The sequence below is a fragment of the Lucilia sericata genome, unplaced genomic scaffold, assembly GCF_015586225.1.
Source record: "Lucilia sericata isolate MDLA Ls3-8-SP2 unplaced genomic scaffold, ASM1558622v1 Contig000309F_arrow, whole genome shotgun sequence".
In the NCBI taxonomy this organism is placed as follows: Eukaryota; Metazoa; Arthropoda; class Insecta; order Diptera; family Calliphoridae; genus Lucilia; species Lucilia sericata.
Genome location: NW_023994333.1, coordinates 109,738 through 123,492, shown reverse-complemented (window position 1 = coordinate 123,492; position 13,755 = coordinate 109,738). Strand labels below are relative to the sequence as shown.

The 13,755-nt window shown below is 29.8% G+C and overlaps 1 protein-coding gene across 1 annotated transcript in view; it reads right to left on the bottom strand.

The window, feature by feature from the left end:
- LOC119603468 overlaps positions 1–6,457 on the bottom strand; it is a 152,056-nt gene extending 145,599 nt beyond the window's left edge. Inside the window, exons 1-2 of the mRNA XM_037955504.1 lie at positions 6,219–6,457; positions 1,420–1,700 (exon numbers count right to left, since the gene is read on the bottom strand). Coding sequence (XP_037811432.1) covers positions 1,420–1,428 — 9 coding nt within the window. The 5' untranslated portion in view covers positions 1,429–1,700; positions 6,219–6,457. The remainder of the gene's footprint in view (positions 1–1,419; positions 1,701–6,218) is intronic.
- Positions 6,458–13,755: the final 7,298 nt, after the last annotated feature.

Below are 13,755 nucleotides of genomic sequence, written 5' to 3'. Positions count from 1 at the left end.
TTTCTCTAGAAAATCTTATCATTCGAACAAGTTTCTATAAAAAACTTTAACAACGATCAATTTTCTCTAGAAAACTTTAACAACGATCAATTTTCTATAGAAAATCTTATCATCGATCAATTTTCTATAGAAAATCTTATCAAACGATTAATCTTCTACATAAAATCTTATCAAACGATCAATTTTCTACATAAAGTCTTATCAAACAATCAATTTTCTACAGAAAATCTTATCATCGATAAATTTTCTATAGAAAATCTTATCAAACGATCAATTTTGTATAGAAAATCTAATCATACGAACAATTTTCTATAAAAAAAACTTTAACAACGATAAATTTTCTATAGAAAATCTTATCATCGATCTATTTTGTATAGAAAATCTTATTGTCGATCTATTTTCTATAAAAAATCTTATCATCCATCAGTTTTTTTTCTAGAACATCTTATCATCGATCAATTTTCCATAGAAAATCTTATCATCGATCAAATTTCTATAGAAAATCGATTCAACGATCTATATTCTCTAGAAAATCTCATCATACATAAGTTGTCATTAGAATATTTAATTAAAATATGTATATTTAACGATAACTGCCTTTGAGTCAAAGTTATCGATAACTATAAAATGTTTTTCATAAAAAGCGGGAAAATTAAATAAAAAGAAATGCAAATGATTTTAAAAAAAAGCCTAATGCAATCCTAAGGAATCATTAGAGATTACGTGACTTTAATACAAATTAAATCATAATGCAGTCATGTTTCAGTGTCACGTATCTAAGAACAGCTGGTGTTTATTACAGAAAACACAAATGTTACATAAAAAAAACTGGAGTTTTTTTGTAACACTGCAGTTTTTGTTATTTTGTTACATAAATAAAAATCTGTGTCAAACTAAAATTTAATTGTGCACTTTTTTATTAACAACTTTGTCGCTACTTTTTTTCTATTTAATTTTGTTGCCGCATTTTTTTTTCCACCAGTTATAATTTTTTTGTTTTTAACATAATTTGCTACATTTTTGCCACCTTAATTATTTCTTGTATTTGTAGAAAAAAAAAACGCATAATTTCAAATGAAAAAATATTTGCGGGTTTGTTTTTGTTTTTGCTGCTGCGAATTTGTCGTCAACATTCCTTAAAACTTCATTTGTATACAAAAATAATTTCTAGTTCATAAAACTACAATTTTTGCTGTTAGTTACTGAAAAAATTTTTTTAATTAAAATGCATTTTATTGTTGTTTAGTAAACTTTTGTTTTAAAAACTATTTGAATGAAAAACGGTCTCGGCAACAGAAACAAATAAAACTCTAAACAACAAAAGACTACAAATAAAAGTAATGAAAAACAAAATCAAATGTTTGATTTGATTTTTTTTTTTTTTTTTTCAGTTTCTATTTTTGTTTATTTTCCACTTACCGGAAGCATTTTGGTGCTTTTTTTCTACTGCAGTAGATAATTTATGGGTAAAACGTCGACCGACGACTATGACGACGACCACAGTTGTAATGTTGTGTTGACGGCTACAAAAACCGCGTAAATGTTGTTGTTGTTGTTTTGTTCAATGCAATTTAATTTGAAACTATTTTTTTGTGTTTTTTAGTTATTTTTGGTCTAGTTGCTTGTTGCTATTGATTGTTATTTTTAATATCAATCTATTTTTTTTTTCTCTCTCTTTTATTAATTTCGCTTGATTAAAACTGTAAAATATTACAAAAAATATATTTATGATTATTTTTGTACAAAAGTAGAAAAAACTGCATCAATAACTAAATAAATATAAATAATTTTAAACAATATGTATATTGGCCAGCATCATCATCAGAGTTTGTTGGTTTTTATCTCGTTGTGGTCATTTTTGTTTGAAAAAAAAAAAAAACACCGATTGTTATGAACCCAAAGAGAGTGATTGATTTTTTGATGGTTAGTGAGTTGGTTTTTATCTGATGTATAATAGTTGTTAACAACAACAACAAAAAATATTTAAAATAATTATTGTTAAATAAATCATTGTTTAATTTGAAAGTGGAAAATGAAATATAGGCCGTAGGCGTAGAGAAACAGTGGGATTTGGGAGAAAATAATTTGAATAATTTTCTTTAAAAAGGAGAATTTTCTTGAAAATTTTCTATAAAAAGAGAATTTTTTGGAAAAATTTCTATAAAAATGGAATTTTCCCAAAAATTTCTATATAGAAAACTTATTGTGCGATCAATTTTCTATTGAAAATTTTATCAAACGATCAATATTCTATAGAAAATCGTATTCATTTTTTATAGCAAATCTTATCAAAAGATCACGTTTCTATACAAAAACTTATTAAACGATAAAATTTCTATAAAAAATCTTATCAAACGAAAAATCATATCAAACGATCAATTTTCTATAGTAAATCTTATCATCAATAAATTTTCTATAGAAAATCTTACTAAACGAAAAATTTTCTATAGAAAATCTTATCATCGATCAATTCTCTGTAAAAATTCTTATCAAACGAGAAATTTTCTATAAAAAATTATATCAAACGATAAACTTTCTATAGAAAATCTTATCATATGATAAATTTTCTATGGAAAATCTTACTATCGATCAATTTTTATAAAAAATCTTATTATCGATAAGTTTTTTATAGAAGCAATAAATTTTCTTTAGAAAATCTTATCAAACGAAAAGGTCTCTATAGAAAATCTTATCAAACAATCTACAGTCTACAGAAAATTTTATCAAACAATCAATTTTCTGTAGAAAATCTTATAATCGATCAATTGTCTATAGAAAATCTTATCAAACAATCAATTGTCTATAGAAAAGCTTATCAAACGATCAATTTTCTATAAAAAATCTTATCAATTTTCTATAAAAAATCTTATCAATTTTCTATAGAAAATCTTATCAGCGATCAATTTTCTATAGAAAATCTTATCAGCGATTAATTTTCTATAGAAAATCTTATCAGCGATAAATTCTATTAAACGATCCATTTTCTATAGAAAATCTTATCAAACGATCAATTTTCTTTAGAAATGATCTATTTTCTGTAGAAAATCTTATCAAACGAAAAATTTTTTATAGAAAATCTTATCATCCATCAATTTTCTATAACAAATCTTTTCAATCGATCAATTTTCTATAGAAAATCTTATCATCGATCAATTTTCTTTAGAAATGATCAATTTTCTATAGAAAATCTTATCAAACGATAAATTTTCTTTAGAAATGATCAATTTTCTGTAGAAAATCTTATCAAACGAAAAATTTTCTGTAGAAAATCTTATCAAACGAAAAATTTTCTATAGAAAATCTTATCATCGATCAATTTTCTATAGAAAATCTTATCATCGATCAATTTTCTATAGAAAATCTTATCATCGATCAATTTTCTATAGAAAATCTTATCATCGATCAATTTTCTATAGAAAATCTTATCATCGATCAATTTTTTATAGAAAATCTTATCATCGATCAATTTTCTATAGAAAATCTTATCATCGATCAATTTTCTATAGAAAATCTTATCATCGATCAATTTTCTATAGAAAATCTTATCATCGATCAATTTTCTATAGAAAATCTTATCATCGATCAATTTTCTATAGAAAATCTTATGAAATGACAAATTTTCTATAGAAAATCTCATCAAACGATAAATTTTCTATAGAAAAAACGATTAATTTTCTATATAAAATCTTATCAAAATATCAATTTTCTATAGAAAATCTTATCAACCGATCAGTTTTCCATAAAAAATCTTATTAAACGATAAATTTTCTATAAAAAATCTTATCATCGATCAATTTTCTATAGAAAATCTTATCATCGATCAATTTTCTATAGAAAATTTTATCATCGATCAATTTGCTATAGAAAATTTTATCATCGATCAATTTGCTATAGAAAATCTTATCATCGATCAATTTTTTATATAAAATCTTATAAAACGATCAATTTTCTATACAAAATATTATCAAGTTTCTATAGGAAATCTTATCATCGATAAATTTTCATAAAAAATCTTATCATCGATCAATTTTCTATAGAAAATCTTATGATCGATCATCTTATCAATTTTCTTTAAAGAGAATCTTCTTTAATTGAAAATTTGTTAAAACTTCCCTAAAAAGAATGATTTTATAACAAAATTTTCAGTAGAAATTTAATTTTTTTGGGAATTTTTTAAAGAAAGAAAAATTTTCGATTGATTTAACTATAATCTTAAGCCGTTCGGCACGATCATGCAATTGTCATGAGAACATTGTAAATTCTTAAAAATGAACAGTGTCTTTCAGAATTCCTCTCAATACGGCTGTGGTTCAAGATCATTCTTTTAGAATTATTTATATTTTGGGGATGATAACCGAATCCAGTTGTTATAGATCGCATAAAGGGAACTTTTCACTTTAAAATGACGTTGTTATAGAAAGAAATCAATTCACATTTGAAGAAAGTGTTAAAACGTGATAAGATTGTAATTATCTCTGTCGGAACTAATTCTTTGCAATTTAAAGGGAAAATCAATCACTCCTATCACCGTTAGAAGTGAAATTTTCGTTCCTTTCGTAGAGAAAATTGCTATTGTGAACTTGTTGTTGTGGAACAATTCATTCACAACAGCTGTTCATTGTTTATAAAATTTGTTCTCGTCGAAAATATTTGCAAAACGAAAAAAAATGAAAAGGAAACATATTTCACGTGAAAATTTGATTGGTGTTAGGTGTGTATACTTTCTAGAATTATTCTTGAACAGATTTTTTGAACAAACGTTTTCATAACTAAGTTTTTGCTTCTCTAAGGAATTAGGAAAAAGTTTTGTCATTGTTGCTTTGGGAACCGATGAACCGATATCGGTTTTATGTGATATGTAGATAGAAACTAACCTATAAAAAAAACTTGTTCTTGATTTGTATATAAAAATAAAGATAATAATAATGGTTCAAAAGAAATTAAGAACTTTTAAGATTACATTAGGTAGGTGGTGATAAAGGGAACTCGCGATTAAGCGAGAATTCATGGAGACCAATTAGTCCATTGTGGAAACTTTTGTGGGAAAACAAAATTACTGTATTATTCTTAATGTTATAAGTTATAATTCTTATTATAAACCATCATTTGTTTATGAATATGGGAATGAAGTTTTGGCAAATTTAAGTGACATTTCGAAAGAAATTATTACAGATTCTGGGGGAAATCTGATTACTATTTTCCTGGAACTATAAATTGCTTTCTAACTTTTACTCTATAATTATAAAATACAATTTAATGCCTAACATTGCATTTCATTTACAAATAATGACAATAAAATTACAATTCCTCTGGATTTAACACAATCATGATGTTGCAAATCGAAACTCAAATTTATTTAAAATATTTCTTTAACGAATTTTATTTAACTACAGCTTGCCATTTTTATTACTTTCAAAAAAAAAGTTAACTTTTTCGATTGTATAACAGCCAAAGTTAGAGTTGCATTTTAGCAACTAGTTTCACAACCACCAAAAGAAAAAATCACTCTTTTTGAATATTTATTTTCGGAAAAAAAAATAATTGCAAAAAAAAATTTGTTTGTTTTATGTTAAATATAACAGTTATTATTTATAATTTGAGATTTTGGCAAGACAAAAAAAATTGCATTATTAAAAAAAGTGATTAATGTTTCTTTTTTTTCAACTTTTGTACAAAAATATTAATAATTTTTAAACCAAAAAATGTATTTTTATTTTATTTAAAATAAATGCGTTTACGCAATTTTTATTTCTAAGTGTTTTTTTTTTTTTCTGTAATTTGTTTTACACTGGTTTTTCGACCAGGTTTATCAGCAAACAAATTCAAAAGAAAATGAAATTGTTTCGTTTTTTCGCTTAGCAGCCAGAAAATCAGCTTTTAAAAAACCACTTTTGCTTTTTTTCTTAGCTCACAGTTTTCAAATGAAAATAACAGTGTTTTTGTAATCATCATTATCTTAAGCTGTAGAGAGATGATTTTTTTTTAAAGCGCATGCGCAACCAGCCGCTTATAACAGTTTAATAGTGCAAAACAAATTGGGTGTTTTTTTATTACAATTTATAATAGTTGTAGTTTATTTTTAACACGCAGTTTATTTTTATTTAAAAAAAATTTTATAATACACTTGTTTTTCCAAAAAATTTTATAAATTAGTTTTTTTTTTCTTTTAAAGTTGTTTAGCCTTATTTGTATTTTTTTTTTTTGTTATAATTAATTACCAAATTTTTTAACTATTTTTATTTAAATTCTTTTTTATAAGCAGTTTAATTTTTTACGCGTTTTATTTGAAAAAAGAAAATCACTCGTTTTCAATTTAACCGTTTTTTTTTTTTCTTCGGTTACTTATTGTTCTTGGTTTTTTTAACCGCTTAACCAACAATACCGTTCAAGAGCCGCCGTTGCACTGATTTCATATGTTACCAACTCAAAGACTTGAAGCCACTTGGCTAAAAACAGAGTTGAATTGAAATGAGTTGAGTACCAACCAGTGTGTTTGGTTGTTGCTGGCGTTGGTGATGGTGGTGGCGTTGTTAATGGTATTGGTGATGGTCTATGCGCAGCCGCTATAAACCCTCCACAGGTGGTTTGTATCGACAAGTGTGTTGTGTTTTTGTATTGTTCGGTATGTGTGTTACCAGTTCCACTAGTTTTTCAACTGTTAAACGACTCTATACACACGCACTCACTGCTAAAGAAACCCTCAAGAAAAGAGAGTAAAAAATCCAGCAAAACTTTAACTCTTCTGTTAGATGAAAGGTATAGTTGCCAGATTTGCCGATTAAGGGCCATATTTTTCAATATATTCCTAACCTTCTTTACATTGGTGGGTCCCTATATTTTCTCACCGAGTCACTTTTTCACAGAAATGAAAAAGTGAGTTCTCGTAAGACAATCTAAAAGATTACACCTAGGCCGTTATCTGTTCTCTTTTTGTGGAAAAACCTTTTATAGCGATCTATTAAAAGAATAATCGTTTAGAAGCTCAAGTTCCTGGACGTAGTATCTTAGAATTTTGAAATCAATGTTCTCGAATGGTGTAATATCCGAAATAACATCGCTCCCAAAATATTTGGATCTACTTTCGAGGAAGACTAGCAATGACAAAGAGAGTGTTCCAACATTTCACTTTCCTCTCCGCATGTAGTACATTGGTTTGAGTCCATTCATCCTAGTTTATATAGCTGTGCCCGTAAACCTGTGTGACCTCTAAGAATACGTAACATCATGTTAACCTCATTCTGTGAGACTTCTTATCATACTCTCGTTCGCCCATCTTTTCAATTGGGTCTTCGTTGCTTCCAACGGTTTTGCATTTATTAGTTTAACTTCCTCAAGCTGCCGTCCCTTTATTAAGTTAGGTTGATAGGAGGATGTATCAAATCCGAAGAAATACACTTAGGTCACCATCGGGCCTGTTGTGCGCTCCTTTTCATGGAAAATGTTTGTAGGAGAAAAAAACCTTATATAGTATTCACAAAATGTATATCGTTCGATGTTCAGAAACTCAGTTTCCTGAACGTAATTCATAATAATTTTCCAATCAGTGTTCCTGAGGGATATTATATCCAGAATAATATCACTTCTAAGATATTTGGATCTAATTTCGACGAAAGTGGCAAAGAAAGTGCTCCAGAGTTTTACTGTCCACTCTACATGCTCTACATTCTTAGAGCATTCAGTTATTGCTCGGACTTCTGCCTGGATGCTAGTGTTGTGATTAGGTAAACGGTGATATACTTCTGTTTCTGGGTCTTCAATATAAAAACCCAAGCCAACTTTGTCTCCCAATTTAGAGACATACGTATAGCAACGGATTTCTACTGGTATTTGCTCTAAAGTTCCGCTTGACCAAGACATTCTATATGGGATCAGTGTTTCAAAGTTTCCGACATATTTTGTCTCTGGTATGCGATCCGATGATTGTGTATAGCCTTACAATGTGTCCAGTATACATTGCCTAAAGTTATGAGCCGAATCGTATCTCATCCCTTTATTTACATTCTGATAGTCATATGTTGCAGAGCTTAACACAGGAATGGTTGGTCTCTTAGAAGACAATACGTTTTTGAATTGACTTTAACAGATGATATCGCCCTAATTACCGTTTGGCAGTCGAAAAATATGTTAACCTTTGTTGGCCTAAATAGAATCCAATCAATTTCACACGTTTAGAGCCATCCGTGTAACAACATATTCGCAGGTGTTTTCGCTAATGATCGGCTTTTCACGATTTTCTAAATATGACCAATATCGGTCATTCTGGTGTATCTGTATAACCAACCAACCAATTTACATAGAGGTGTTCACCTAAAAGTATGAGCCGTTCAGCTGTGTCATCTCATATCTTACATGACCACAATATTTCTAAAGTTTTGATTTTCTTATTGCACATGGTCCGGTTTTAACCTAAGCAACATGTATGTATGCTGATCTCCCTATACATTGTATTATGTTACATTTTCTGTCCAAAACAATCTACCAGATTATAGAAGCGTAAATTCAAATTGATGTAATAACGATCCTATAAAACCAGTGTGTCTTAGTTGGATTATGATTACATTTCGAGCCTTTGGTTCTCCTAAACATTGCCCAACCTTAAAATGTTTTACTATTTCTATCCTTTAAGTGTTGTTTAGTATCCGATCAAGGATTATGCTTTGAAATATAACACTATCGATCACTGAAATCACCCGTCATTCCTTGAAAATACAGATTTCGGTTTTAGTTGGGTTGACATTAACCCTTATTGGTAAACCTTCGCGGAAAGTCGTATTTAGGACATCCACGGTATCTCCGCATATTGATCTTTGTGTCAGTATAAACTTTTCTTTTTTAATATCGCAATAGATATTTAGAGTGAGACCAGAATCGATCGATCAAGGATTACGCCTTAGAATTAATCGAAGAGCTGAGCTTCAGTATAGGATGCAATTTTCTTTTTCCTTGAAAACATAGATTCCAGTTTTAGTTTTGTTGATATTCAGCCAATTGGTAAAGTCCAGCCTTGGATATGAGAAGAGATCTTTTATGACCCACGACTCAATTGTCTGGTAGAAAACAGCGGCACAAATCGGTACTAGTTACAGACACCAAACTTAAAGAATATTTGGAAATATCTCTGTTAAGATGGACAAAAAGATCACAAGGAAAGACAGACCAGCTTTGTACTATATCAGCTTACGATTTTCATACGAACCCCAAATTGGAAATTTTCACTTATAAACTAAACCTTTGGTTTCCTCTCAGATTGACCGACAACTGTATAAATTTTCAGACGTAATTTTGGATTATCGAGATTTCATTGTAAGACTTATAAGATATTATAAGAGTTAATATAAACTCCTGGATATTGCAAATTGCGCCAGTACGATCATGATCTTTGAAATTAGACGCTACACTCAACAGAGATGAAATGGTTCGTGCCACAAGAAAGTTTTAGTTGGCAACAGTGTTTTTGCAAGATCAATACAAATTTATTAAGAAGAAGAAGAATACTTTGGAGTCCTCGGACATAGTATCAATACATTTCCTATATACTTTGCTTTCTAAATGTTAAATCAGAAGTATCTGATTAAATATCAGATACAGAAATTGATAGACATTGATCTCAGAACGATTGTCGTGTCAAGTGCAACATTAAAGCAAACATCAGTGGGAATCTGTTATTACATGGACGACTCTAAGCTGGCAAATACATATGGCCTGAGAAATAAATACATACAAACCCAGAATCCGAACGTTATCAGCCGTTAAGGCCAGGTTGAAGATCTTATTAGACTGCAAGAGACTTTTCTTTCAGAAGATAGAAAGAAAAGTGAACTCGAGGAAGTTTGCTTGACCACGATAACATGTAATAATGGAGAGTAGGACCACAAATGAGAAAAATATAAGAGGCCTTTTTCGTAAGAGTAAGTTCGGCCACAAAATAGATGAGAGGTATCTAATGAATGTAGAGAGGATAGAGAAACTCTCGAAAACTTTCTTAGTCATAGCTAGGCTTTTGTCGGATTTAGATCCAATTGCCTTGGGAGTTATATTCGTCAGGAATATTTTTTTTAAACATTGGACGATAATTCCTTTACTTTCACCAAATTCTCTATGTGAATGAGTGCATAACAGGTTCTTTTCTGAACCATATTGGTCGGTGTCTAATGAATGTAGAGAGGATAGAGAAACTCTCGAAAACTTTCTCAGTCATAGCAAGGCTTTTGTCGGATTTAGGTCCAATTGCCTTGGGAGTTATACTATATTCGTCAGTAATATCTTTTGAAACATTAGACGATAATTCCCTCTCATTCGCCAAATTCTCCTTATCAAAGTGTTCAGAACAGGCTCTTTCCTGAAACATATTGAAAAAACTAGGCGATTTCTTCATTCAACTATATCTGGCAACTCTACCCCACATAATGATGATTGCTGTTGTATTGGAGTCGCTATTTTGTAGAAGATGTTTACTATTATGTGGTAACGAAGAAGGTAAAAGCCGGTTGTCGTCAGTCTGTATGTCTGTCCCTCTGCCCGTGTTTGGTGGTTTGTGTGGTGCCTTAAGTGTTGGCCAATTTTTTTCATTTAATAAAAAAAGGTAACATCAACTCTTTTGTTGTTTATTTTTGTGTGTATTTATGGTAATTGTTGTTGGTGTTTTATAGTGAGTTGGCCACACTAATAAATAAATAACGAATATGAACAAACAAACAATCCAACCAACTTAACGATTGCCTAATAATGATAGTTGATTGTTGCTGCTCAACTCTCAGTCTAAGGAATTTTTATGATAATTTATTAGCATGTTTAATAACAGTGTAATTTTTAACATTATGTTAACAACATAATGCTAAATTACATATATTTTTCATTTTAACATTTTTTACAAATTCATGATTAAATAAGAGTGTGTCTTTTCTTGTGTATTTCGAGGTGTGTTTGCATGTGTATGTGTGTTTAGTTTAGTGTTCTAATTTCTTTCCCTCTCGTCTATTATAAAAGCATAATTCAATGTCAGTCATACGTCATGGTGTGCAGTAATAAGACATGTTTGTCTGTCCTTCTGTCTTTGTATATTTGCGAATACTAGTGCCAACCAGCAGTATGTGAATTTTGCTGCTACAAGCCAAACATATTCAACAATCTGAAGACAATCTGCATAAATTTTGATTTGGAATTTATGTTTAAATGAACAACAAAATTCACAAAAAAGACATTCTAATAGGTTTTGCATTTGAAATATATTTTTATTTAAATACTTTTTGGCATAAATATTATTGTTATGTATGAGAAAATATTTAGTTTTTTTGCAAGATTTTTCACTACTGATCTGTTTTGTGTTATACACTCGAAAATTTGAATAAAGTTTAGTTTAGTTATAGAAAACTTCAAGTACAACAAGTAGAAGTGGGCGTAGTCACGAAATTATTTTGAATGATTTATTTCTATTTTGAGGAGCAATCGCAATTCTACAACACTCTATTAAAAGTACTAAGTATAGAGTAGAGTCAAAGACTTTTGTAGATGAACAAAAGCTAAACACAAAGAGAAAGAGAAATTTATTTCAATATTCAACAAACTTTTTACGTCTTGAACATTTGCTTCTAAGGGTTCCTTCAAATCATTAGACTATAGACTAGATATAGATAGACTATAGTCTAGTCTCTGTCTAGTCTATAGTCTAGTCTATAGTCTAGTCTATAGTCTAGTCTATATGCTGTCTAAGGTCTAGTTATAGTCTAGCTATAGTTAGTTATAAGTCTAGTCTAGATAGTCTAGTCTATAGTCTAGTCTATAGTCTAGTCTATAGTCTAGTCTATAGTCTAGTCTATAGTCTAGTCTATAGTCTAGTCTATAGTCTAGTCTATAGTCTAGTCTATAGTCTAGTCTATAGTCTAGTCTAGTCTATAGTCTAGTCTAGTCTATAGTCTAGTCTAGTCTATAGTCTAGTCTAGTCTATAGTCTAGTCTATAGTCTAGTAGTCTAAGTCTAGTCTATAGTCTAGTCTATAGTCTAGTCTATAGTCTAGTCTATAGTCTAGTCTATAGTCTAGTCTATAGTCTAGTCTATAGTCTAGTCTATAGTCTAGTCTATAGTCTAGTCTATAGTCTAGTCTATAGTCTAGTCTATAGTCTAGTCTATAGTCTAGTCTATAGTCTAGTCTATAGTCTAGTCTATAGTCTAGTCTATAGTCTAGTCTATAGTCTAGTATAGTCTAGTCTATAGTCTAGTCTATAGTCTAGTCTATAGTCTAGTCTATAGTCTAGTCTATAGTCTAGTCTATAGTCTAGTCTATAGTCTAGTCTATAGTCTAGTCTATAGTCTAGTCTATAGTCTAGTCTATAGTCTAGTCTATAGTCTAGTCTATAGTCTAGTCTATAGTCTAGTCTATAGTCTAGTCTATAGTCTAGTCTATAGTCTAGTCTATAGTCTAGTCTATAGTCTAGTCTATAGTCTAGTCTATAGTCTAGTCTATAGTCTAGTCTATAGTCTAGTCTATAGTCTAGTCTATAGTCTAGTCTATAGTCTAGTCTATAGTTAGTCTATAGTCTAGTCTATAGTCTAGTCTATAGTCTAGTCTATAGTCTAGTCTATAGTCTAGTCTATAGTCTAGTCTATAGTCTAGTCTATAGTCTAGTCTATAGTCTAGTCTATAGTCTAGTCTATAGTCTAGTCTATAGTCTAGTCTATAGTCTAGTCTATAGTCTAGTCTATAGTCTAGTCTATAGTCTAGTCTATAGTCTAGTCTAGTCTAGTCTATGTCTAGTGTAGTCTAGTCTATAGTCTAGTCTATAGTCTAGTCTATAGTCTAGTCTATAGTAGTCTATAGTCTAGTCTATAGTCTAGTCTATAGTCTAGTCTGTAGTCTAGTCTATAGTCTAGTCTATAGTCTAGTCTATAGTCTAGTCTATAGTCTAGTCTATAGTCTAGTCTATAGTCTAGTCTATAGTCTAGTCTATAGTCTAGTCTATAGTCTAGTCTATAGTCTAGTCTATAGTCTAGTCTATAGTCTAGTCTATAGTCTAGTCTATAGTCTAGTCTATAGTCTAGTCTATAGTCTAGTCTATAGTCTAGTCTATAGTCTAGTCTATAGTCTAGTCTATAGTCTAGTCTATAGTCTAGTCTATAGTCTAGTCTATAGTCTAGTCTATAGTCTAGTCTATAGTCTAGTCTATAGTCTAGTCTATAGTCTAGTCTATAGTCTAGTCTATAGTCTAGTCTATAGTCTAGTCTATAGTCTAGTCTATAGTCTAGTCTATAGTCTAGTCTAGTCTAGTCTAGTCTAGTCTATAGTCTAGTCTATAGTCTAGTCTATAGTCTAGTCTATAGTCTAGTCTATAGTCTAGTCTATAGTCTAGTCTATAGTCTAGTCTATAGTCTAGTCTATAGTCTAGTCTATAGTCTAGTCTATAGTCTAGTCTATAGTCTAGTCTATAGTCTAGTCTATAGTCTAGTCTATAGTCTAGTCTATAGTCTAGTCTATAGTCTAGTCTATAGTCTAGTCTATAGTCTAGTCTATAGTCTAGTCTATAGTCTAGTCTATAGTCTAGTCTATAGTCTAGTCTATAGTCTAGTCTATAGTCTAGTCTATAGTCTAGTCTATAGTCTAGTCTATAGTCTAGTCTATAGTCTAGTCTATAGTCTAGTCTATAGTCTAGTCTATAGTCTAGTCTATAGTCTAGTCTATAGTCTAGTCTATAGTCTAGTCTATAGTCTAGTCTATAGTCTAGTCTATAGTCTAGTCTATAGTCTAGTCTATAGTCTAGTCTA